This window comes from Seriola dumerili, unplaced genomic scaffold (genome assembly GCF_002260705.1).
Source record: "Seriola dumerili isolate Sdu_G_001 unplaced genomic scaffold, Sdu_1.0 BDQW01000068.1, whole genome shotgun sequence".
Lineage (NCBI taxonomy): Eukaryota > Metazoa > Chordata > Actinopteri > Carangiformes > Carangidae > Seriola > Seriola dumerili.
Window position 1 is genome coordinate 14,609,145 of NW_019174323.1, and position 26,966 is coordinate 14,636,110.

Sequence of the window (26,966 nt, forward strand, 5' to 3'; positions counted from 1 at the left end):
ACACTTTATATTGCTATGCATCATCGTTAGCACAGTTGTCTGACGGTGTTACAGGCGAATCTCCGGTCCTCACGCTCTGCTGTTTGTTGCTGATTGTCTGGAGCTTGTTCTGCAGGAAGCGCAGTATGAAGATAGAGATGGTGGTGGTGCCGTGTGTGTGTGTGTGTGTGTGTGTGTGTGTTGCAGTGTAGAGTCTTTGTGTCACAAGTCTCCTCGCAACCACATCTGGAACCATCATGGAGGTCAGGAGGACTCTCTGTAAGTAAATAATGGCTAATAACAGCTTTAAGGCTGAAGATGAGATGGTGGGCGTGTGAGAAGAGATCGGTTCAGTTTGACTGTGAGTGAACTAAATTATTTAATATGGTAATTTTCCCTATGAGGTTACAACAAATAAAAATTATTTTCATGGCAGATTATTTTCTCAATTTATCATTTAATGCCAAAACAGTAAAGAAAATGCAAATTATTCTAAGTTTACACATTCAGGTTGCTTGTTTTGTCCGAGTAAAATCCAAAGATATTCCTCTTACTATCACAAAACAAGCAAATATTCACATTTGAGAAGCAGGAACCAGTGAATTCTTGGCATTTTGCTTAAAACTGGTTCTTCAATTATGAAAATTGTTGCTGAATCATTGACTTTCAGCTCCAACTCTGACATATTACAAGTGACATCATGTGTAATATAAAGATAACTTACTGTTTTTTTTTTGGATTCCAACTAATCCAACTAATGTGCATCAGTAATATTAAAAGTAAGTGATGTTCAGGCGCGGCAGCTACATCGGTTAATCAATCAAATGTGCTCGAAACAAGATGATACTTTGGTTTCTCATAAACCGCCTTATTTATTTTGACATTAACCGCGCCTATTCAACACAATCTACTATCATAGCCTTTATTTACCCAGAGCTCTGTAACCTCCATCATGGCTGCCAGAAGCTGCATTATGTCACATTAAAGTCCTTCATTTACACTGGACTGGGAGAAGATAACAGCAGAGGTCGAGGGCTGCAGATATGAGCTGGGACTAAAACAGAAGGAGACTAAATGAGGTGTGTGTCTGATGAGAGGAGGAGCGTGGGCGCACTGGAGCGGCGCGCGTGTCCTCAGCTCCTCATGTCCTCCTTATAGGACAGTGCTCTCGGTGTCCAGGTCACAGTCTTTGGGAAGAGGCAAGGCGGGGGCCGTCGCTGGCTGCTGGTCTACAGCGAGCTCAGGGACCAAAGCACGACTCAGCCCTTTGAAAGACATCGCCGGGTCTGGAGGGCGAGACACAAGATGGAGGACAAAGAAGTGACGGTGAGGAGACGGCGAAGAGCAGAAGCTTTAAACAGAAAATACATAACTACGACAAAATCAATCAGAAAAGATCCTGTCTGTCACCACTTGTGTTTGTTAGTAACACGTTTCCATGCATGCAGACATTCACACAGAACATCCTGCAAACATAAACAGACTATCCATGCCCACATTAGAAGAACAATGGCCATAATCACAACCATGTGCAGCTTCATCCTGCAGTATGAAAACATTTAAAGCTGGTGTAAGTATGCCATCCAATGAGCCTGTGTAATATTTTCCATAGCTTAAACAGCAGCAGAGGCTCGGCAGCGGCTCAGTGCCACAGCAGGGGGCGGTGTTTGCTCAGAGACTGTGAGCCGCCGAGCAACAGGCAGATGGAAAAAGTGAAGTGTGTGTAATCTGAAGCAGGAGTAGTGAAGCAAGTTTGGAATTAATCTGCTTGACCAGAGCTGTGGAGAAAATAGTGCAGGAAATCCCCAGGTTACATCTGAATGCAATGATTGATATGAAGAGCTGTGTGCGACATCTGCAGTTATATTAGTGACAAGACAAGAACAGTCCAGTTATAAACATGCAAACATGCACGTCAGGGTTACACACTGGTTTCAAAACAATACCTACGATGAGAAACAATATACAATACTTCACATTTAAAAAAAAACAAAAAAAAAAACAACACAATGGGTGAGGGTTTGAAAATGACCACAGTTTGTAAAACCAGCCTTGGTACGAATGATCAGTTTCAAACCCTTACATACTCGTATATCGCATTTCAGTGACTGGAGATGAAGATGAGTGACTCATGATAAATGAGAGCCCTGATGCGAGGCCGTCATGATTAAAAAAAAAGGGCACCATATGTAATGTCGCTCTCATTTCTGGCATTTACTCCTCATGAGGTTCGACTGCTGGAAATACGAAGCCACAGGAGGAAACAAGAACTCGCCAGTGACTTTGAGAGGACGATGTAAAAGCAACAAAAAAGATGCGTTACAATGACGGGAAGTTGCTAATTTCATTAAACTCGATCAATGCATGTAGAGATACTAATTGGTTTTGATGATTTCTTCTTCTTCCTCCTCGCTCACCAGCTGTCAGCGCTGCACACTGACTTGGACAACCGTCAGTTCACCTTCCCTCCTGTGGCTTTGTGCTCTCGTCCCTTTGTTCAATGCCTATACTTTGATACACAGTTCGACAGTCGAGCATCAGGGCTGAAGTAAATGAGATCTGACGGAGGCGGCAGGCAGAACTAAATGTCCACAGTGAGGAGCGACACAAAAAGTGCAAGTGCTGCTAGTGAAAAGGTCAATTAATAACAAACCTCTCACAGGTGCCTCTTTAACCTGTGGAGGTATTACAACGCAAGACTATTAGCAAGAGTGCACATTAGTGTTCAGCAGTGACATTCATATACAAACTAAAGCAAAGTATTTACATGCTGTCATTATTTGAGAGGCAACACTCACCCATCATCTTGTAAGCAGTGGCACAGATCCCATTAGTATCATTGGTCAGTGTGGTGGGTTGGGGTGGCGGCGGGACGCTCGGTCTGTTCCGGGGTTTGGGGACGGGTCGCGGCCGCGGAAGAGAGCCCGACTGATAGGGAGACGGGGACGGAGGAGCAGCTACATCCTGGGTGGCAGTGGAGGGCGGAGGGGTGTCCGGAGGGGTCGGGGTGCTTGGAGGCGAGGGGTCCGCGCTCTGCTGGTCCCCGCCGGACTGACCGAGTGATGAGAGCTGTGTCGGAGGGCTGGCCTGCGTCGGGGGCTCTGGGGGCGGATGGCTGGGCGCCTGGATCGGCGGCTGGTTGCTGGAGTGGCGTCTGGGCGTGGCACATGGCTGGGAGGTGGGAGAGGTGGGCGAGGTGGGGGAGTGGCTGGACAGGGGTCTGGGAGTCGGGCTGAGGGACTGGGATGAGCCTGAGGAGGAGGTGTGGTTCACTGAATTGCAGGGCTGGCAGGGAGGAGGGTTTGTCGGCTTGGGAGGGGCAGGAGCCTGTTTCTTGGTACCTGGAAGTTTATAATTATTGGTGGAAAAGAATATCAAATATATATATCCTGACAGGACATTATACATGATATTTTCATCTATGTTCACAGTTTACATGCCAAGAATATTAACACAAACACCAGAGATACAAATAAAAACTGAAAAATCATTTTAAAAAAAAGGTGGAAAAACTGTTTCCACTGAAAAAGGTAAAAGAATACAATTTGGCCAACAATAAAAGCTGAGAGAACGCCAAATATCTGTTAATAATATTATAGAAATATGTCTATTTGTGCCAGATGAGAGTGCAGACTCTTACCTCTGCGCATCATATGAGGACTGGGCCCCATGGATCCTGCCCCGGGGGTCCCGGTGCCCAGCTGTCCTGCAGCCTGGCCGCCTCCTCCAGAGCCATTCCTCTGGAGCAGGGGGGTCGGGGCGGTCGTGGAGTCACGAAGCTTTGGGTTGCTTTGGAGAAGACGGAAAAAGAAAGGTTTTAAAAAAAAATCCTTCAAATTTTAACCCAGAATTCTGAAATTCTGGATACTGCTCATACAACAGCATTCACTGCTGAATGTTTTCTTTTTTTTAATGAAGGTTAGAGCTATTAGAGTAGATTCAGCATTATTTAAAAGCAAACTCGTCTGCAGGGTCAAGTGTTGTAAAGGACGAAAAAGAATGCTGAGCTGAATAGTGTTATCTGTCTGGAAATGAATGTTGTCCTTTCACCAACTAAATCAAAGACACCCTTCAGCCGTTGCATAACAGGCACCAATGTCCAGGCTTCTCAAAGCAGTTTGAGCCAGTTAGTGTGAAGTTCCTGCTGATTCCAGTGATTTGGGGAGGAAAGCAGAGGGATGGGAAGTCGAGAGGCCCTGAGAGTGACTGTTAGCGGAATGACAGCAGCCATTGTTGTGCTGTTTCAGTGGGCTGACCTCAGACAAGTCTGGTCTGCATAGCTGGAAGTGGCAGTGGTGTAAGAAAACTTGTGGTTTTTCTAGAGAAACAACAAGCTGAACCAAAGTGACCGAGAAATGAAGAGGTGTCCGCAAGCTACTGGTGAAACATGCATTATTAATCCATTACATTTTAAAAGGCCAGACAGACTGACCTCATCACTTCACAGAGAAGTACATGAAAGTGTAAAAGTCTGTCTGTCTGTCTGTCTGTCTGTCTGTCTGTCTGTCTGTCTGTCTGCATGGCATGCTGTGTCATTCTCCACCAGCAGCAGAGATGCAGGAAAGCAGCCCTTACCTGAGCTCTTCTGTGTGCTGGGCTAGAAGCTGCTGAGCGGCTGCAAGAGCTGCCAAACCCTGCGCCAAGCTATGCTGGGCTGTGTCAGACCCTGAACCCCCAAGAGGAGCCTGCGGCTGGGGCTGGGGCTCGGCCGCGGGCTGGGGGACCTGCCCGGCCCCGTGCCCCTGCCCTGGAGCCTCCACAGGGGGTAAAGGAGGCTGGAAGGCAGGTGAAGTGTGCTGCTTTCTACCTAAGGTGTTACTGCCTCTACGAAGGGTGTGGTCCGAGTGCTTGTTAGGGGTGCTACACGGGGAGAGCAGGGACACAGTGAGAGAGAAAAACAGAAAACAGAGCAGGACAGAGAATCACCAAAACCCCAGAGCTCTGAGAGAAGTCAGTAAAACTGTTAAGATTATATATTGATTATAAGGATCCAATTTAGCCCAAACTTTACTAGAAGCAAAAGACAGGGACAAGAAAAAGCAACTGGATTACAGGCAAAATGATTTCCAAAGTATTAACTGGAGTAAGTCATGAATGCTGTGGGACAGGAGGCACAAAGCATCTCCGGGGTGATTACTTGTCTTTGCGTGTTGTGTCGTTCTCTGGTACCACCATACTGCCAGGCCTCTTCCTCTCAATGGTGCCACAGTCATAATCTAGGTGGTTGTTGTGGTTGGATGCAGGTATGGGCATTGAAAACATGCCGGACACGTTGAACTCCACCTCTGCAGGAACAGAGAGGGCTGGATTTACTAACACAGACTAGTATATATCTAGTTTGAACTTGTGCTACTGAAGCCAATGGACAACAGGATGATATTTTAAGTTACTGCTCTAATCCACAGGGCTGTTAAAGCCTTATTCAAGGACACCTCAACATGAGACATGGGATGCACTGGCAACTCCTGAGACTTAAAAAGAATTTAAAAAAATAAGGTGAAGTCTGAGCAGATGCTCATACTCAGCTTTACTAGACCTTTGCTGTTACCTGGCATGAACAGTATCCATTGCCTTATTTTAGGTATTCTTCTCCAGGATTATGTGTGACTCGAGTCTATCACCACGTCTATATTACAGGTGTCAAAGCACTTCCACGGAAATAGCCAGTAATTATCCAAGCTCCCTCTGGTTGAGAGGTGACAGCACAAACTTCTGACCCATCATCCCTCTCTGTACGTGCACAGGCGAGTCAGTTAAGGTGAAAACTCAGTCAATTTATCTTGAAATACACAGATTAAAAGGCAAACTGGCTTTGACTCCGACCAAGACAGTATTGTTTTGGAACAAAGTGAAGGTGTCTTTTACAGCCAAAGATAAATATATAAGAAGAGAGTGGAAAATATCCTAAAAAGGCCTCTTCTGGTCATAAAATGTGTAATGCAGAACTATATTTGTATTCACCTCATTTGCTTTGCTGTACGTTTAACTTAACACAAGCTGAATTAAGGGAATATGTAACATCTGTTTTCATCAACCTTCAATCTGACCTCCAGAGTACATATCTTACTAGGCAGTTAAGTTTCCTTCACTGACGCAACGGTGGGCTCTGATTGGCTGCAAGTAAAGGAGAGAAGGTCAGACTGCAAAGCAACAGCTGGACAGGGATCCAGAGCTTACCCTCAGGAAAGAACCAGTCAGCGTGCTGGATGATGGGCTCCACGATGGCCACCACGTGCACAGAGGTAGCTGCAGCCATCTCAGCCAGAGTCCTGGGTGTATACATACAGATGAGCAGAAATTAGATGCTTTCACCATAACGAGTGGCACTCTAAGCTAAAAATAACAGACTCCATCACCCTAGACTAGAATTATGCCTTTCATTTTTTTAAAAACACGACTAACACTGTAGCTACTTTCTTCTTCGTCATCAATATGATCCCCTCCCTCAATCCCCTCTCACCCCTCAGTCTTGGCCCAGAGCAGATTGGGTCCCAGGACTATAGCAATGTTGCTGGGAGTCATTTTGTTCACCTCGCTGTCCTGAGCCAGTTTGGCTAAAAACTTCACCAGATACCTGCATGAAAACACGAGAGTAACGTGGGTTGAACACATGCAACAGAAAAACATGAAAGTGTGACGAGCTTTCTTGTGAAAATAACTAACCTCAGGTTGGTTCTGTTGTTCTTTGGTAGCTGATCACAAACAACCCAGAGTGCCTGGAGCCTCTTGTCTGGGTCTGACACACTAGAAAGATAGAAAAACAAATATGATTGAAAGCGAGCACGTACTTAGTTCCAGTCTACAAAAGGCTCAATGGCTCAAATATCCTTCCCTATTTGTACATTTCATTTTCAGTGAGGATGTTATGAGCCTTGCCTGGACGCCTGGATCCACTCATCATAAAGCTGGTAGGTCATTAGAGGTTCAGGCAGCTCCCTCAGGTAGGACTTCAGTGCTCCTGAAAACACACATCCACTGATAGTTTAATATTCTTCAGCCACTTTATAAAAGCCACAGAAAAGACCACGAAGAGGTTGTAACAGAGAAGGCAAGGAGACACAAATACGAACTATTCAATAAACGTAAATTACTTCAAGTGACACACCTATCTTTTTATATTTAAAAAAAAATTAAATAAAATGTGGCCTTGGTTTGGGACGTACCAGCGACAGCGTGGGGGTCGGAGTAGAACTCCTCCAGTTGTGAAGTGGAACAGTCCAGTGCCGCCTTTAGCTTCTTGAGCTTGGATGCCCCGGCTGCGATTCTGAACAGACCCTGACACACAAACACACAAAAGACAAATAAACCACAGTAACACTGCCAGCAAACAAAGATACACGCAGGCATTCAATGTGCACACAACACTCTGATGCACACACACTATCTTAACAGTCAATTACAGATAGACTGTGTATAACCCCACTACATAAACTCCCCCTGCCAGCTGCACATAATGAGACCTTAACGCAGGCAAACAAACACGCCCTCACAGCACAGCACGCTCTTTACTTTGACACATAAACAAAGCCCGTCTTCACACCATAATGACACACACAGGGAATGAATAGGGCCACAAATAAAGCCCTTTGCAGTTAACACTTGCACTGTCTTAAGCTCTTTTTTTTTTATAGTACGTGCACAAAGAGATCTGATTTATGGACGGGAGACAAGTAGATTCTATTGTATTCTATATTTGTTTCGGGGAAAGGACATCTCAAACATTTCATAAATCATCACTGTAGCATAACGGCCGACAGTGTCTCTGGAACAACATTACGGAGACACAGGAGTTTCCCCTGTTTACAGTCCGTCCGTCCAGTCATCTCCGTCAGTCTTAAGATGTTCATGTGAACAAACAACTTAAAGCTTGGTTTCAATTATGTCGGTGACCAGCGGAGCCACTAATCACAGCCACAGCTTCATGTGACTTTTAACGAGCTGTGACCGCTCTCTTTATTCTTACATGTGAAACAAGGAGAACAAAGGAGCGATCGACCAGATGAGCAAACAAAATCATATTGATGTTATTAAACACTGCAGAGGGAAATCAGCCCGGAGGAAGATATATAGCAACCTCTGAATCACAGCTGACTGCTGCTGGTCACTTCTACTTAAAGTTGCATTCATCAGTTTTTGGCAATTAGCATAAAGTCGAAAACAAGCTGACAGACACAGAGCAATGAGACATTATTTCCGTTTAATTAAAGCTGTCATGCGAGCAAACAATTGCCTCCTTGGATGCCACAGCAGGATTGTGACTGAATGTGAGTTTCTCTTCTCGTTTGTAGCTCTGTTCTGGTCTCTCACCACTTTCTTTTCCGGTGACACTTTGACACGTCTTCAGCGATGAACCCGGGGTCATAACTAAACATGTATATTTTTTTACTTTGATCACTGCTTATCTAGTTATGAATATTCATCAGTACAGACGATCACTTAACTTTCTGAAGCCAGGTTTTCAGGAGCTTTAATATAAAAAAAAAATCTTAAGAGTGCAAGTCTGTAAAGGCAGTGGAGATGTGAGGTGTATCCACATGAGACCACACTACAGCAAAAGCACTTTTAAATTATATTTGTCAGTTGAGTTACCCCTTGAGCCTCATAGTCCAAAAATATAGCGAGCGCCTCCTCGGGGTCACGCTGCTCCTAACGTGACAGACACTTCCCTTTCACTTCTTATTACAGTCTCTCTCTTTGCACACATCTTACAGAAGGAGAGGACGATCCATACCAGTGTGATTCCACTCATAGCTCGCTGTCTTCACTTTCTATCGATCCAGAGACTAATCTACAAAAAAGGGCCCCCCCCCCACAGCCTCCCTCTCTGTCTTCACTTCCTCACCTCTTCCTTCATGCCAGTCTCCAGAAGCATCATAACACAGGCTTCTATTGGTAGGGCGATCTCCCTTCCGCTCCTTTTCAGATGTTCATCCAGCCCCGTGCCGAACGCAGGCTTCTCTGTCCACGAGTCTAATCACGAAAGGGAAGATTGATAGTGAAGAGTGAGACGCAGTGATGCAAGACATATTGTTTCACATCTGAGGAGACAAAAGTAGCTTCGTATGACCCGTCTGTCATTCTGCAATAAAAATCATTTCAGCACTGAGACAGGAGCGAACCAGCCTGTTGCTGGTCTGGACGGCAGATTTCTGGGTCAGTGACGCTCCCTCGGGCCAGTTCCTAACCAGTCTTCCTCACTCCCCCCACAGGGTGCTGTCAAATAATAACCACATGCTCCCAGCCAGCAGGAGTGACTGTTCGGCTGTCTCTCTGTATTTACGTGCGTATGTGTGAGCTAATGTGCGAGCCAACAGGGAGGCAGAGGAGTGAAGTGGTGGGGGTAGGGGGTGGAGGGGGCCTGCAAAAACCCAGGTGGGTGTGATGTGAGAAGAGGTGGGGGGTATGTGTGTGTGTGTGTGTGTGTGTGGAGTTCGTGAGTCATCACCACATGCTGGGAGACCAGGCTTGTCCGGTTTAGACCACATGTATTTAGCGCAGAAAAAAACAAGCTCCTTGAACAAGACAGCTTTAATAAGAAACATTATGTTGGTAAAAAGGGAAAAATAGATTATTTCTGGGAGCAAAACAGTGAAAACAAAAGACTATTCTTTAATATCTGGGCCTCGGCTGTGGCTTTTAGCAGTTACTGCAACCAGAAGTTAGAAACCCAAAGTGATGTCACCTAAAGGTGCAGTAGCTGGTCGATTTCTTAAGCCAGAAAGGGGAATAAGGAACACACCTTCTTAAATGTGTATCAGGGAAAAGGTTTAAAAGTGACACCAAACAACACAGACACCAAAGAAAAACATGCGCATTCTCCAGGAAACACGTAAGAAGGCACCATATTATGGGGCCGCACAGAGCCTTCTTGTGTGTACTTCCTACAACAGCGCTGCACTGTTTCGTGTTAACTGGGTGTGTGTGAAAAGGCATGTTTGAGTGCATTATACCTTGCTGAGCCTGGATGGTTGGCAAGACGCTCTCCAGAAGAGTGAGAGACTTTCTGTGGTAATCAGCTTGAGCTTCTAAGAGCTACAGAAACAAAAGAGAGAGGGATAGATGGTGAGTAGAAGAAGACAAACAGTAAAAGTACATGATAGAAAAGTAAATAAAAATCGCTGGCCAAGTCTGTGTTCCCCTGTTACTCTGCAGCTGTGAACATTCCCACAGAAACTCAGGCAAACACATTTTTGACTCGCTGTGCTCACCGTTACAAAGAAGCAGGCATAGTCGCCTTCCTTTGAGAAAAAACTGTACATGTCTGCAGCCAGTTGATCCTGTGGAGGAAAGACAGGAAGTTTAACAGGAGAATTAAGAACAATATTCTTAATATTACTCATATAGTACTTTTCTAAACCAAGTCAAAAGGTGCAGTCAAGAATACAAACGAGTACCAAGAAAGGGGAAGAGTAGTTTTATTGTACTAAACCATTATTAATCTATTAAAGAACTCCATCTCCACAACAGAGTGTCATCAGTCAGGTGGCGTCAGTGGTCAGCTAAGCACCACGCGAGTCATAAATCCTCCAGCTCCTGGCAGGACTCAGAGAGACTGGGAGGGAGGGCTGGTGAAGGGGAAACACAAGGCCCTGCGCTTCCTGGACAGAAAACCTGACACAACATGCAGCCACGACGCACTAGAACTCACCAGTGACTCAACTCAATTGATGCAAGTACACACAAACACACACACGCACACACACACACGCACATGCACACACACGCACAGAGCTGACGGGGCATTTTCAGCCATTTGTTTTGCGTCAGCAAACTGGGTCAGAGGGCCCGAGGGTCTTGGACTGTCCAGTCGTTATACGGTGATGATTTTATGGCAAGGACTATTTCCGGTTTCTTTTACTCAGTCCACTAAGACCATAAATGACCTTTAGCCTTTCTATTCATTCAGGATCAAAGACACTGGGCTGCTATGAACCTGATACACAAGACTACAATGAAGCGATAGGTCATCTACATGCATGCTGGTTACCTTGCAAAGCTCCACTTTGTTCATGGCCTCATCCACCTCCTCCTTGAGTAGGTCAGCTTTGGCCGTCAGTGCTTGTGTATTTGTTCCTGAGATTATTGACTTGGTTGCCTGCAACCATCTGAGGTTGGAGAGACAAAGGGAAAATTGGAAAACAGGATGAGACTATTTCTGTGACACAGAACCACAATGTGATATTCAGAAGCTCTAATGTGGACTCTGTTTCATTTCTTGTGCTCGCAGGATGCATCAATATGGATAAAGCGATGAGACAGACCTTGCTCTGGCAGAATCGTAGTCCAGCACTAGTTTGGCCAGCTGTTTCCTCTGCTTCAGGATGTTGGGGATGTCGACCTACAAAAATTAGATCCAAAACACACCAAGATATGAAAGCCTAAAAAGTCATTCGATGACAAAGACCTGGCAAATATTAGTTTTGCTCTTCCTGGATGACTATACTAAGATCTTACTGCTGATTAGTCTTTTTAACAGGAAAATAATAGAAAAACCTGCAACAGCGTGTAATACTCTTATTTCACATTTTATACTTAAATGGCACAAATTTGTCACACTAAGAACCCTGTAAATGGCTCCTGGCCCCCTCCAAACCAAAACAGTAGCAAAGCTTTTCAGGAAGGACAATTGTAATGAACCAAACTAAAATGCAAGGTTTCTGGGTACAAAGATATAGATGTCTGGTGGCTCAACAGTTACTCGCGTTAGGGGAAACTTGGTATAACAAAGTGGACAGATGGCAAACCACAGTCAAAGTCCATTATGTTTAGCTAATGTTGCGAGGGCTGGAATCAGCTTTGTTTTGACTTTTTCTTCTCCTACCTCACAGGATCACATTACCAAAACTAGCCAATATGGTATGTGGTATGTGAGTCCATGTGACTTTGGCTCAAAAGCTCTATTTCATTTGCAACTGGGCAGTGTACAACAAAAAGACAGGATTGGGGCTGATATTTTAAACAAGCAAAGAGATATAAAAGGTTTATTTTTAAATATTTAAACTTGTGTTCAACTGTTGCTGTGTCCAGGAGATGTGAGGTCTCTGACCTCTGCTAGCTGGCTGAGGGGATCCAGAACATCCTTCTCTATCTGCAGCTCATGTTGCATCAATTCTGATGCCAGACGATTCTCTGCCTCGCCGCACACTTCCATCATCTTCCTGTTAATGCACACGCCAGCACAGAGAGAGAGAGAGAGAGAGAGAGAGAGAGAGAGAGAGAGAAAAGAGCTTTCAAATCGGAACACATTCATATTCATGCATCATTATCACTACCGGGTGAGGATGTGAGGTCAATTTATTCACGTTACAACACAGACGGATTACAATCTGTGCCACTAGCACAGAACATAATCCTCTGTTTCAGTCAATAACTGAAAGCAAAAACAGGTCAACATAATGTCATCATTTCTAGCTCAGAACCAGGAGCACACAAACGGTGGCTTGGTGACTGTCGACCTTCAATAATGAGTCATTGTTCTGGGCCACAGTGTTTCATGCAATGAATTCCCTGAACCTTAAAAAACAAAAAACAAAAAAACAAAAACAGTGTAGCTGACAGTTGACATAAATCATAATTACTAGCAGACTGACTGATGTACTTTCTCTTCCTCATTATTTCCAGACAGACACACGGCTGCTGCAGAGACTTGGAGACATTCACTTTCTAGATCCTCAACTACAAACTGTCTGGTCCTGTTTTAAATGTGTCTCTCAGTTACGACGAGTGATTTCATCCTCACGTAAAGGAACTGCTGAAAGTCCCGTCAACACAACACAAAACTGGGCAGGTTGGTTGCCCTGAATACGTAGCCTCATATTTCACACTCTCTGGGGAGCATCTGCTCCATATAGCAACAGTTGCCAGGGAGGAGGATGTGACAATGTGGTGTGTCAATCAATCAATCACCGTACTCACCCTATCAAGGAGTCCTCTCCCAGTTGGTTTCCACCTTCCACCATCGCTTGGGATAGTGCTGTCAGAGGAAGCTTTTTCTGTGGCGTGTGTGACAGATGCAGACAGCGATTAGACTCATACTGAGACATAAACTATGTCATACTATGTAGATGCACAGAAGTACCTATATCTATACAGTAGCTTAATTATTAGACGTTCAAAGCAATGGAAAGTTCATCAAGGACTTTCCACTGAGCAGCTCGACAGTAAATTCACAGAGTCAGGAAGAGGAAGAGAGATTTCCGAGCACAGGAGGAAAATACAGATGTTAAACGGGATTTAAGATGCAAACTAAGGAAGTAAGACATCTATCAAATGACAATGCTGAAGCTTTTTTTTTTTTTTTTACAGTTACACAGTTTATATTTGTGCAAAAACATTTACGAGTCTTCAACATCCTGTTTGTTCTTTACCAGAGAATCCCAAAGGCAAAAGTGTCATGCATAGTGAATAAAGATGACAGATGTCTGAGTGGGAAATGGAGCAAGTGCTGCTGAGGACCAGAGAATGGAATAAGTAATCAGTGTTTTTACCTGCCCATTTCCTGTATAGAGGCGTGGTACGGACTGTAGTGCATATTTGGGTAGTGTGGGGTAGAAAACACAAAAGAGAAATCATGGACTGTTGGCCTACTGTGGATAATTGTAGTCAGTTCAACTAAAAACAGTGAGAACTCAAAATTTGTGTGGGAAGTGATGCTAAAAATTAAGCTAGTACACATCCTGCAACAACTCATTGATGAAGTTAGTGTGTCAAAGGTAAACTGGAGCTATAACAGAGGTCTCGTTGGAACATGCTTCGTGTCTTACATGTCTCTTCTCTGCATCTGCACCGATGTGTCCCTGCAGACATGACACCATCCTCTTGTGTGTGTTGTGGGACACCACACGCACCAACTCCATGCGCCGTTCGATCTGCGTGTAAGATGAAAATGTGGAAGAGGAGATCTTTAGCAAATGTCCTTTGTGGACAGTGTCATACATCAAGTCATCCAAGAGCACGGTGGAAGACTTTCTGTAGTTTAGGTGAGAAGATTGTTGGATTGTTGGATTAATTTAAAATCAATTTTGATAAACTTAAGTATTGGACTACATCCTGTCATGATTGTTCCAGTATAAGTGTCTTTATTACTGTTACTTATTTATAAAAAAGAAGAATATCATACTGCTTTTCTACCAATAGATACTCCCAAAATCCTACACACTGCTCCTTTAATCTCATCAACACTATTAACTTGTCTCCATAAACCAAAACGACAGTGTGTGTGCACAGTGCACACTTAATGGCTAATGAGGTCCAGTTCCACGCTGAGATTTGATTTGCAGCGGCCTCCGGGGAGTCAGGGGTCAAAGTATAAACATGATTGATAAGGCTTGTCCCTGCTGAACAACACTGGAATGTTATCTTTGAAACACATGACTCATCGGAAGTGTCTCTATAGCAACGGCCACCGAGCTGTGACCGAGAGCGAGGGGTTCTTTGGCTTTAAAAAGACCTTTTTGATTACACAGGCTTTCTCCTGTCTACGAGGCCCGACTGCACAGATCCACTCTGTGCTTTTAGTGTGACAAGATATAATACTGTCATTGATGGGAAGCACAGCTATTCTGGCTTAAGGACAGAGGCCGACTGAAGCTCTGCAGGATGACTATTCACTGTCCTTGTCGTGCCAGGTGCCTGACAGGGACAGTCAGTGTAAACATTAGACTGACTGTCACCAGCCCATGAAAAGAACTGATGATTGCAAGTTACTGTTCAAGTCTACTTAAAAGTCTGGCCAGCAGAGTCCGATGATGCAAAGAACTGCTTTACACTGGCAACGCTTGTACTTTCCCACAAGCGGCAGGCTGCGTGTAACAGAACAGGTGTGTCTTCTGTTTTTTTTTTAAAAAAAAGAAAAAGAAAATAAAACTCTCAAAAGGGACAAACATGAACTCAAGAGCTGGGACAAACAATGTTGTAAATAGTGGGAACACTGGGGTCCAGAGGCCAAAGCCAGCAGAGATGGAGAGAGACAAGCGCAGAGGGAGGATCAACCAAATACCAGACGATTGTGTTCCAAAAACAGAACGGAGTCGGAACTCAGGAATTCCACAGCAGATATCCGCCTCCGTACGCCGTCCTCCCCTCTCGCCTTTTCCCTCCCTCTGTTCTCGCGGTCTTACGTCATTCCTGACCCGTGGTGGCCCCCGGCATTCCCAAAACAGCTGGGTCAAATCCAAACTTACTGAACACACACACACACAGAGCTTCCATAGGCTATAGGTTTGGAAACACTGCTTAGACTCAGTCTAGTGAGTACCTGGCACAAAACAAGCGGGGGATTCCCCCTCCCTGTGCTCTAGGGGCGAAGTTCCTGTGTGGGTGTATTGGAAGTGTTTTGGTTGCATGGCACTGGGAGTACTGCAGTCTTCTTCCTTTCATTGTATCAAAATGGGGGTGAGACACAATGCCATGCACTCAAAAAAAACCAAAAAAAAAAACACAAGATGCGGAGGAGTGGGAGAACCTAAGCAGAACCATTGGGAGCCAAAAGGAAGATGGGTGTGTTTTTCCTCTTGCTGTGTGATGAGGTCAACAGCTGGTCAATCCCATGACGCATCAAGGAAGCAGGGAATCCCAGTACAAAGTGGGACAGGCGGGGAGAAAAAGACAGAGAAGGTGTACGTCTGTGTGCCAGTGTTTGTTTATTGGTTCCTAAGAGAAATAATATTAACATGTCTGGACAAGTCCAGAATGAACAAAAATAACACCGTATGACGCATTAAGGGTGGAATTACTCAAGTGAGCCATTGATGAACAAAATATTCTTTGTTTCCAATAGTGATAATTAAGTGTTTAAAGCTACCGTACAAAATGCCCTCAACACTTTATTTTTAGTATTTCTGTGGTAACCTCTGCTATACAGAAGAGCAGCAAGGACTGGACAGCTGGTACGAGAATGCTGGGTGGCTCACGGGCACACCCCGGGCAGGACAGGGTATTGGGGGACAAGACTGAAGACCCATCGGTCACAGAGCTGCCGTTGCACCCGGCCACCTCTCACCGCAGAGGTCAGCAGCTGTTACGACACGAGCTAAAACTCAAGATGATGCTTCAAATAGTCGCTTTTTATGGTCACTTTCAATTCTTTGTAGTGAGAAGTGATAAAAGAAAAAGTGAACTGTGAAAATACCACTAAAACCAAGTCTGTTTGATTGTGGATTGTATGGGGGGAATCAACAGAAAAAACCCTGAATGCTGTAGAAGAAGAAGTGGGACGCTAGAAAAAGAAGTAGGAGGCTGAGCGAAAGTGAATGCACCAAATTTGAATTAAAAGTTTCATTGAAGGTAACTCAAGTCAACATTTCACAAATAATAAAGATGGATTTTTTTCAGTAATTAAGGGATAAAAAGAGAATTTCTGTTTTTATGTGAAACAGCCATCTCAGGAATGAAAGGGGTCAAGTGATTTCCGTGTCTCCATCCCTCACTCCCTTTTCCTTTATCAGACAGAAACGTCCCTGTGAAGTGAGAACCAGAGCCCACAGAGTCACAGCGGCTGACTTCCAGACAGGGGCAGAACAATCGTGTCTTTGAGGAACAGTGAAAGTCAATTGTCAGATATAATACTACATCCTCTCCTCAGTGGAAAGCACCCCGAGAGGTTAGTCACCGCCGTCCGCTTGTCCACTTGTATTACACTCGTGCTTGCTTTAAATACAACACTGATGTTCTAGCTGTCACTCAAATGTGTTTCTTGTCCATATACGGCCCATTTTATTTTCACACCACCTAACGAAGGAATTTAAAGATCCGTCAGTGCTGTTTGTTTATGCACCGGTTACAAAAGAGGGTGGGGAGAAGAATAATAAGAATAGAGGCTGTCAGACATTGTGGCTGTTCTCAAGGCATAACACAAAGCCAGCTGAGTTTGTTTGTACATCTATGATGCCTCCCATTCACACACAAAGACAATCTTCATCGCTGGAATGTCTTTGCTGAGCAGCCTGTATTTTGTCCCAACCCCACCTGCTGTCTGTCTCAGAGGGCCTCAGGGAGTGGAAATAGTTTTCCCCCTGGGAAATACCTGCACCAGCAGTTTTCATACACAGTGCATCTCAACTGTGTCAGCAACAGTCCCGTGAGTTTACAGGTCTTAATTTCAACAAAGCACGACTCCAGCTGAATGCTCTGATTAGCAATCTTCAACCAGAGAGCAAGAACTAATAAGTGATATCAGCTGCTGCTTGGTTTGCTTGAATACTTGCATACTTTTGAGCTTCGTCAGCACATGATCCAACTACTCTTTAAGCTACAACCAGACCATTTTCTGTCTAAGTCAGTAATGAAATAGAAACGAAATTCTGCATCTACTGTTACAAGTGGTCATTATTTTGGTATTCCTGCGTCCAGTACTGGCCTCTCACATGCTAATATTAAAGACAAGTTAATGTAGACTTAGAGAAGATGAGTGCCCTGGGAATGAAGAAAAGCAACAGGGAACTAAAAAGCCTTTGAGAGCCAAGTTGGGGCTGAATCGCTGGTGCATGAATCAGTAACCAAATAGAAAAATTTGTGTTTAATTATATGTCTGAAGTTGCAGATCATTACTAAGGGAAAAAATGCAACCATGTGTAATGGAGAGTGACATTCTACAAGGTTGTCATTGTAATTATAAACTGCACCAAGGCTTATCAATGATTAACACACCTACAAGACAAGAGGAGGGACTAATAAGGGAAATTACTCTATTTGAGCTTTGAAATTGTTGAGGTGGAACAAAGACGAACAGACTTGAGCTCTCAATAGCACATGATGCTAACGTGAGAGAAAGTGAGCTGAAGTTGTGCACCAACAAGTCAGTGTCTACACAACAGGAAGACTGTTTGATTGTGCATATAAGAAAGTTAAACATTATTTGAACATCATTTTTCTTTTTGCATTACACTTTGTCGAAATATACTGAAACCAGAGCTGGTATTGGTAGCATATTCTTATTCATATCACCATGATTACACCAGTATCAATGGGTCTAAACAGAGTGACAAACACAAACTTTTAAAATACGGATGTCCGACAACATCCTCTCTGTAAAGCCAATCGAGCAGGTTCATCAGCAGGGTCATGTGATCCTGCACAGGCATGGGGAGATAAACAGAGGGCTGACCTTCTATTCAGTGGCTACAAAACAATAATATTGTGCTTAATGCATGTCTATCTTTTTCCCCAGTTTGCCCATGGTGGACTATTTTTAAACAAAAACTGTTTTTGTCAAATGAACCGTTTTTAATTCCACAGGGACAAAAAGTGCAGCCACTGCCTAACAGATGCTAACAGTGTTACGAGCCGGTCAGAGCTCGACAGTCAGATTAATGATTTACCTGCAGGAGGTCATCGCTGAGGACTTCTGTTTTCTCCGCTCTGTGGATGAGAAGAGACAACAGAGAGCATTCAGATTAGCACAGGCAGACAATTATTCAAGATAAGAATTTGTACTTCAATGCTGCTCTGTGTAGTCACTGTGGAAATGTCTGTCACACAGCTCCTGACAGACTGGTTTCTACGCTGTGCTTCCAACGTTAAAATAGTGTCAGGTATTGACAGCGGCATCCGTGAGAATGCTTCAGGAGAGGGTGGGTGTATTGGGTTTGTTGCCACTGCTCATCAAGGCTGGTATCTAGGCTGGAGGCCAAGGCAAAACCTGACACTCATCAGACTACAGCTGCTGCAGCTGCATGATCCTTTTTCAAAACTCATGAACTGTGACGAGCTTGAATTATATCTGATAATAAAAAGATTCTGTTAAGCTCAGTGAGAAAGAATCAAACAGAAGGTGCCTCTCTGTTGCTCAACACACTTTGATTTTCCTTAAGCCAAAGCTAGCCGTGCTCACGGTGTCGTGCGTGGGGGCAGCCACACAGCCTTGCTCCTTAGCCTATTAATAGTAAACTAATAGTTGGACGTGAAGAGGTCAGACGGATTAGATTCACTTAAAAGGAGAAGGCTGGGAAAAACGGACGCAGCTCAAACTGCTTGTCAACACCTTCACACAGGCTGGTGGCATCTGTGACTACAGGGAGGAAAAGGCAACACTACAGTCAAAGGGTCAATGACAGGAGTCAGGTTGGGTGCTATGACATGCAACTGTAAGAGACTCAATTTAGCAAAACTACAGTATACTTACAGAAGGACACTAACACCTGCTGTATTGTTAATTTTTTCAGGTGCAGAAGTTACATTATGAAGCAAACACATCAATGCTTTGATCTATATGAGTTTTAATAAGGCAAAGAATCTTTTTATTGGCATGTTACTGATACCTCAACAGACAGCCACTGCCAATGCATGTAACTGATCCAATACCAGTGCTCTCAAAATCTTTTTTTATGTAAAGTAAAATGAGGCCATGGGCTGCTGTAGCGCTAAAAACTGGGTCAATAACCAGCCATGATGTAATGACTCACTTTAACACTGAATTTTATTATGTTATTGATGAAGAAACTATTTACAGTGGATTGGTCATGTCTGGTCAATACTCTGTCCACCTGAAAAGGTCTGTACTGGCCTTGACATCTCGGTGCATCCATGCAGCTAAAGAAGAATATTAGGCGCTAGTATGTTCGCTCGCATGCTCTAGCTACGGGGTTTCAGTGACACATAATTTGGTTAATCCAGAACTAGCGTGGGAATTTATAATCATTAAACAAACTTTGAAAACGTTAAAATTTGACCATGGTCAGTTAAGTGTCTGCTCTACCAACAGCCAGTCAGGTAACTGTTACCATATGAAGACTTCATGCTTTTAGTACATCTGACAGAAAATGAAATAAGCCAAAACTTTTGACAAATGATTCATTGTTTAAGTCAAATTTTTAAATAAAAATGCCAAAAACTCACTGGTTCTAGTTTCCCAGATGTAATTTTTTTCTCTCGTCTCTTTCACCTTTTACAATAGCAAACGGGATATGTTTGGGTTTTGGAGTGTGGAATATAAGACAATACATTTAAAGACATCACCTTAGACTTTGGGAATGTGTAACAGGCATTTTCAGACATTTTCAGCCTAAATGATTTATCAGTTAATGTTAATGCCACACTTTCTGTTTCTTTACTTTCACCCAAGATTATGACAGGTAACACTGGTTGTGTTATGTCTAGTCAAGTGTAAGCTCACCCTCCTAAATGAAGGGACCTGTAGACAGTGGCTTGCCTGCATTTAGGGTAACTGGAGCTCTAAATGAAGCCTGGGCCCTCCTCCAAAAACTGCTTTCTATGAACTATAGTAACCTTGTCACAGCTGCTTTCAATTACAACACAGAGGCAGGGAGCAGGGAGAAACAGAGAGAGACTGACAGAGATGGGATGATGATCGTATGGGGGTTAGAAGGAAAGAAATACAAATGCAGAGATTTTGGGGGTGGGGGTTAAAGACTCTTAAAAGTGCCAAACCAGAATAATCTAGAAGCTTGAGATGAATGGAAAGAGTTTCTCTTCGCTGGAGGAGCGCCATAGCCAAGCTGGTGAGGTCACACAAGCAGAGTGAGGACTCACAGAAACCTACAGACAAGACTTCCAGCTCGCTGCAGGAAAAATGTGAGCCGCATGCACACACAATGTGATTATGAAGCCACAGTATGGAATCCATGTTCTGGTGTAGCCTACATGCTGAAGAGCTCTTTATGTGGTCCTGTTGAAAAACCACTGTGTTCATCAAGTAGACTCATCCCTTCATGAATACCTGCCTATAGATCACAAACATCGCCTGTAAAAACAGGTTATTCAGTATGTTTATGTGCACACTTAATTTCCCCTATAAATTCTGCTTGCTAGTTGGCTTAATGTCCAGAGGGACTGTAATATCGTACTTTATGCATGCACATAGGAATGTGCCAAGAAAATGGAGGTAGAACTTAATATTTTTCAGAAGTGATGAGTCTCTACAGCAGGACCACCAAATCTCTGCACGCTGCAGTGTGAGACTTGCACTTTAAAAGTGGTTTTGCTGTGGCTGCAAAAAAACATTTACTGTTTTTCCCACCACAACTAATGCTGTTCAAACACCGCTTTACATCTGGTCCACTTAATGACCTCTGTAGCTCATGAGCTGAATTTAATCAAAACACCAGAGGAAACCAGACTAAACTGTATACATGCCAAGAGTAATACAAAAGCTTGATGAGTGATCCAGCTCTATTAACTGAGTTCTGCTTACTGAAGCTGATGTGAGCAAGAGAACCTGGTGAGAGTGGGGTTTACATGATATTTGCAAACGTTGCCCTAACTTGGTTGCAACTGAATGATCAGTGCATGTGAAGATACTTGGAGTCGTTAGCTTGTATAATAGCAACATTTGTGTGAACCAACCCCAAAAAGCACTGTGTCACAGAGGCAAAAATAGGCTGTGTGCAGGCTGAGCAGAGGACAAACAACAACAAACAAAACAACAATTGTTTTGCCGGCATCAGCTGACCTACAGCGAATAGCGCTGACCCCATCGTGCCTCACTGAAGCAGGAGCCTTTGGAGGAAAGTGTGTCACTGCGTGCTGCATGTGACTTCTTAACAACAAGAGATCCTCCCTGCACAGCCGTGGCCACTGGTTCAGAATGGTAACCATGACGATCTACTATCAAAATGGAAAAGGGTGGTAAGTAAATACTGCAGCCATAAGCACAATAGAGCGGCTGTTGCAGGCCACTCAACACAATCAGCGGGCTGAGGAGCAGGGAGGGTCCACCTCTTACGGCTGCAACAGTTGGCAGCTTAAGGCATAAAGTAATGGATACTGGACCCAGATGAAAGGAACAGGGAGAATAAGTGACTGACTCAGCCCATACAACCTGCCTAATGTAGCTGATTATGTGAGCTGTTACATTCACATTAGACCTGAGCTGGAGAGTGAGCATAATAACATGGAGCTGAAAACTGAAACGATCATAGCTCAAGGCTAAGCTAACCTATATATATCATGACAGGGCAGGATGCTTCCTTCCTGGCAGATATTTATATTGCATTATTGTAACAATTAATAACTACCAGCAAATATTCAATATTATTGCTTGAAACTGACGCAAATGAATAAATGGATTATCAAAATTGTTGCAGATTAATTCTTTCTTGATCAATTTACTGATTAAACAACTAATCATTTCAGCTGTGGTATTGTTACTCTACCTTTTAAGCCCAGCATTAGTCAAAAATCTTAAGCTGTTAACATCAGACCTGTGATTAGTTTGTCACTTGAGGATACGTTGGCTTTAGACTAAGTCAAGTCAAAACCACCCAACAGTCAGCATTACTTGAAGTGATTATAATTAAAAGATGCACAGTCATGCCAATTACGTTTTTCTCTTTGCAATTAATAATCTGGATGACAGCAGACATTACTTTGACAAACAAACCGAGCCAGGACCTTGTAGGTCTAGTTTATCACTAGCAGTTGCACACATACCTGATGTGGGAGTTACCTGTCCTGGTTAATTCAGCAATGACATTTTGTTAATCCCTGTGGGGAAAAAGTCATTTCATCTTGACTCTGTATTAAAGGACTTTCATACAATACAATAGATCTGCATTAGATTGCGTAACACTGAGCCGGTAGGACTATTGTTGTTGTTAGATATGGTATCAAAGAGGATTATACAATACAGCGGTTTATAATGCCAGTGAATGATTTACTGTGAGTGAGGAGAAAAGCTCTGATAAAAAAACTGTATACGTTCTGTCACAGTGCAGGGGGGGAAATTTTAACCATCTGTGATTTTGTTGACCCGACTTTAGGAAGCTCAGAGTCTCAGAACAGGGAACTGGTAGTTAAAAAAAGACTCCTGATTCAGTCATTTGTGATAAACTCATTATTGACTGACTGAAGTTACTCTGGTGTAGCAAAGCAACTACCTCACCAATCCAGATAAACTGAAAGTGATGCAGCAATTACACTAATGTGGTGTGTGACATATATGCAAGTGACTTCTGCTGGCTGCTAGTGGCTGAAATCCCTTGAGGAGCCTAAGATAATGAACCAAGCTAGAAGGACAATTTCTAGCTCAGGTGCCTAAATAATAAACTGAGATATGCGTTTTACAGGTTCACTTTCATGTCTCAGGTCACCCTTTTTTAAGGCCTATTCCTTCACTGTACAATACTCTTTACCTTTGAACCGTCCCTTATTAGCAGCCTCTGTGCTCATGCCTTGATTGAACCACATCATGTGACTGACAAACTTATCTAAGTCTGATTTCCTGACAATTACAGGTGACGTCATTATCGCAAGCAAAACAGAGAAAATGTAAACTCTTAAAAAAATCAGCTGCACGGTGACGAATTCAGTCCTCCCCCTGGATCTGCGGAGCAGGACTGTTAGCTTATCTTTACTCAGATAGTGGTTATAGCCTGTAACACTGTATTCATGGGTTATCTCCTTGAAAGGTGTTACTATCTTTCAAATTAACCTGCAGCAAACGTGCATGTAAAGTGCCAGGGAGCTCAAAGATAGCGCACAGAAATAAACTTCTACAAGGAGATCCCAAGAATCCTCACCATGTTCCCTGGAATGAATAACTTGCTCTTTTTCCCCCTCCACCTCAGTTTCACTCTCTGCTCCTACATCAATTTTCCAAGCTCTCTCTCTTTCTCTTTCTCTCCTACTCCTCTCTAGAAAGCACTAGCATGTCTCTGGGAGGCAGTTTCCTGTTTGTAGAAGAAGAAGGAGAGATTTCCTCAGAGCGGCTGCTTTCTGGACACAGTGTTCTACCTTCACACAATCACAGGAACCCAGGGGGCAGCGGAGAGGGCCTTTTGCACTCCAACATTTTTGCAGACGTAGATACACAGGCAGGTTCAAACTTAATGGACAAAGCAAAAAGCAAAGGTTGCTTCCTTGCCCTACTCCAACCGCTGACGAGATCCCTCATTCAGAAGTGCATGTATATGAAAGCACAGGGGATCCACCCTACACGTGCATACAAATGAGCAAGCTACTGCAATCACGCTCACACACGCACACACACACAGACACACACACACGTGTCTGTTTTCTGCATTACATTCTCTCCAGTCTTAATTTACTGCTGTACAGTTCAGTGAGGAAATTATGAGTATTCCAGCTGCCCTGCTGCTTCTGGTCTCAAGTCCTGGCTGTAGGAACATTATTAGGGCAGATTCTCTTTGTAGAGTCTGCTGATATAGTTTCCATCAGATAAACATTACAGGGATGGCGAGATGGTAATTAATGTTTACTGCATCTCTGCCAAAGATTCTACTTCTGACTGTCTAATAACAACTCCCTCTGGTTTGTCTGCTTACCTGTGATTATTTTCATTTTCAGATCATCTATCATATCATCATATTAAAGTAGGCATTATATAATTTAGACTGTAATATGACAAAAATAATGACTCATGTTCATTAAAAGTTATGAAAACATAATATTTAATGGATAAACAGAGCTGTATTTTTCGGAGGATACAATACCTAAGGTGATGAATTACTAAAATGATCAAAATACTACTGTGTGTAGTACTGGTCCGATAGCCCATATTTGCATTGACTGATAAGAAGCATAAGAAGCCTCTTCTATTCTTCTATTAAAATCTTTAACTTTTTAGCGCATAAATAATTAGACAGAAAATCAATCTGCAGCTAATTTCATAAATGATTAATCATATTTCAAGTAACAAAATTTCACACAGTTGCTGGTTCCAGTTCCTCACATTTGAGCATCTGCAGCCTTTCATTGTCTTTTATAATGAAATAATGAAATATCTTTGGGTTGTCAACCGTTGGTTGGAGAAAACAAGACATCTGCATGTTATTTTTGGCTCTGGCAAATGTAAAGTGCATTTTTTACTAGTTTTTCACATTTTCGATATAAAATATTTAATCAGTTAATTGAGAAAATATTCAGTTGTTGCACACTTTTATATATATGGATTCAATTTTTTTTTTCTTTATTTAAATGTAGGAAATAAAAACTGCCAGTCTATTTTAAAAAGACACATTATCGTTCCCAGGCTGTCAGTGATGTCCAGTGCTTGGTGCACTCGCTGTCCGCCTGAGGTGCCAAACATTGTTGATTCCCACACGCTAACAACCACTAAATACACACACAAAATGCCAGAAAAAATGAGCGTCAACCTCCCATGATGAACACAGCCTGTGTGACGTGTCTCACCCTCTTGTCCTCCCAAGGCCGGGCCACAGCCAGTGCTACTTTAGATATCCAGTTACACGGGGACACTGTTTGTCATCGCACAACAGCATAACAGCACTAGACACAGCAGAACACATTGTCATTGTTGGGATCTGTGCTCTTTTTCTAAAAGTGGATCCATTCACTTATTAGCTTAGACACTGGCACATGCCTCAAGTTTAGAGGAAATGAATGCTTTAAGTGGAGACAGGGAGATACTTCCATCACTTAAACACATTAATCTGTTTTCTTTATGCTTCAAGTTTGATGTCTGGTTGAAGCTGAACGTCTAGTGTTTCACTAATGGAGAAGCTGTTTCTACCACTTTATCAGCACAGACTGAAAGTGAATCTTGCTGTAGTGCAGAGTATAAAACAAAGCATCCACTGCCTTACCATATTAGCCCTATCTCACTCGGTTCTCATCTTTTTCCTTTAAGATGATATCTGAACTCTGCTGCACAGGAGAATGTAAGACCAGACAGTGACGGGTCAGCAAAGGCCTGACCCCTGGCTAGGGACAAATCAACATATTGTCATAATATGGTATCTGTATGGGGATACTGGCTTTGTAACCTTCACTATTATTAGCCCAGTAACATTTCTACCTGTCCATATCTGACCAGTTGCGCAGCTACCGTTTTTACTTTTACTTAACTTTTTTCATGTGTATGGGAAACAAACTCAACCAACAATAGGCACGTCTGACATATTCAACCTCTTCTGCATCTCCATTTATACAAAGACTCCCAAAAAAAACTCAAAAATGCAGCCTGGCATGGGTTGATTTTGGTGGGAAAATGTCCGTTATCCACAACAGCTTCAAAAGTGACTATTAATGCATCACTAAACCTGTCCAGCATGCCCAATATTTTTCAAAATTTCACAACACACATATGCTATTTCACCCTGCAGGGAAACTGGACTCGTGGCTGGTGTTTATTTCCCACTATATCAGATAGTGCTATTGCTAACACTGCGTAGATAGCTGATTCATTCTTTAAAGAGGGACATCTGGTTGGGTTTAGAGAGCAGTGTGGACGCTTGCACACATCAAGGAAAGCCTTTAACACTCCCCCATCCAGTTTTTATTAACAGCACCATGTCCTTAAACCTTGTTGTCAGCTATTAAAAGCAAATTAGTCATTCATAACAGACTATCCTTGTCAACACAGCCTCCACTGACCAGGTTTGTTTGTATTAGTTTGTGTAATTTCCCTTTTTGAGCAACATTTCAATGCCATAACTGCTAGAGGGCACGTTAAGGAAAAGTACAGTGAATGGTTAAAGTTGAATTAAATAGACAAGCCCTGGAAGTCACCGAAAGAAAGTGTGTTTGCTGGTGAGCTTCAAATCAGTAAACAACTTCAGTACTTGCCTGCCAACTGTTTGATTGGCGAGCTGTTTCATCCGATTGAACTGCTTCTTCATTTTCGGTCCTTTGCCAGTCTAGTCTTCCGAAGTAACGCTTCAAAGCCGGGCTTTGGTTTGTCATGAAGTTCTCAGGGCCTCTCCCCGTTTTAATTTCCCAAGCTGTCGCTATGACAGGGAAAAACAAGCGAGAGCCATTGAGCCCAAAGCCAATTAAAAATAGTTTGTAGCCTCGCTAGCCCCTGAGCTAGCCTTTCCCAAGTGGAAATACTAGAGAAAAGTCCCCGTTGGGGGCGACGGCATGATCCGCGAACGTCCTTTTTTGTTTATTTCCATACATTAAAGTCCCGAAGTAAGCCGTGACTAACTTTCACTGGCTCCGGCCGCTTTTCATGGCGCTTCTCGGTGTCTGTCTTGACCGTTAGCCGACGAGCTAACGTTACCGAGCTGGATAATCCGTCGGCCGCTTTTTCCCAGCGCAGAGCAGGGAGC

At 43.3% G+C, this 26,966-nt stretch overlaps 1 protein-coding gene across 4 annotated transcripts; it reads right to left on the reverse strand.

The window, feature by feature from the left end:
- On the reverse strand, positions 1-26,966 carry LOC111219702 (rho GTPase-activating protein 17-like). Of its 4 annotated transcripts, XM_022742425.1 has the most exons (21): positions 26,482-26,966; positions 18,297-18,336; positions 13,743-13,847; positions 13,467-13,499; positions 12,895-12,971; positions 12,026-12,137; positions 11,241-11,317; positions 10,967-11,084; positions 10,188-10,256; positions 9,930-10,011; positions 8,822-8,949; positions 7,143-7,254; positions 6,856-6,937; positions 6,643-6,723; positions 6,440-6,553; positions 6,157-6,248; positions 5,117-5,264; positions 4,555-4,839; positions 3,620-3,768; positions 2,778-3,320; positions 1-1,265 (listed from the first exon to the last, which is right to left on the reverse strand). In XM_022742425.1, the coding sequence occupies exons 1-21, from the start codon at positions 26,532-26,534 to the stop codon at positions 1,132-1,134; spliced, it is 2,634 nt and encodes an 877-aa protein (XP_022598146.1). In that variant the 5' UTR covers positions 26,535-26,966; the 3' UTR covers positions 1-1,131. The 4 variants fall into 4 exon arrangements, with proteins under 4 accessions (XP_022598146.1, XP_022598147.1, XP_022598148.1 ...); XM_022742426.1 differs by lacking the exon at positions 13,467-13,499; XM_022742427.1 differs by lacking the exon at positions 4,555-4,839.

Bases quoted from the DNA above. Each gene is read 5' to 3' on its own strand.
- LOC111219702 (XM_022742425.1), bottom strand. From the start codon at position 26,534: ATGAAGAAGCAGTTCAATCGGATGAAACAGCTCGCCAATCAAACAGTT. The intron at 10,257-10,966 runs GTAACCAGCATG...TTTCCTCCACAG, and splicing joins ACAAAGTGGAGCTTTGCAAG to GATCAACTGGCTGCAGACAT. The intron at 6,724-6,855 runs GCAAGGCTCATA...CTATCTTTCTAG, and splicing joins GAGTGGATCCAGGCGTCCAG to TGTGTCAGACCCAGACAAGA.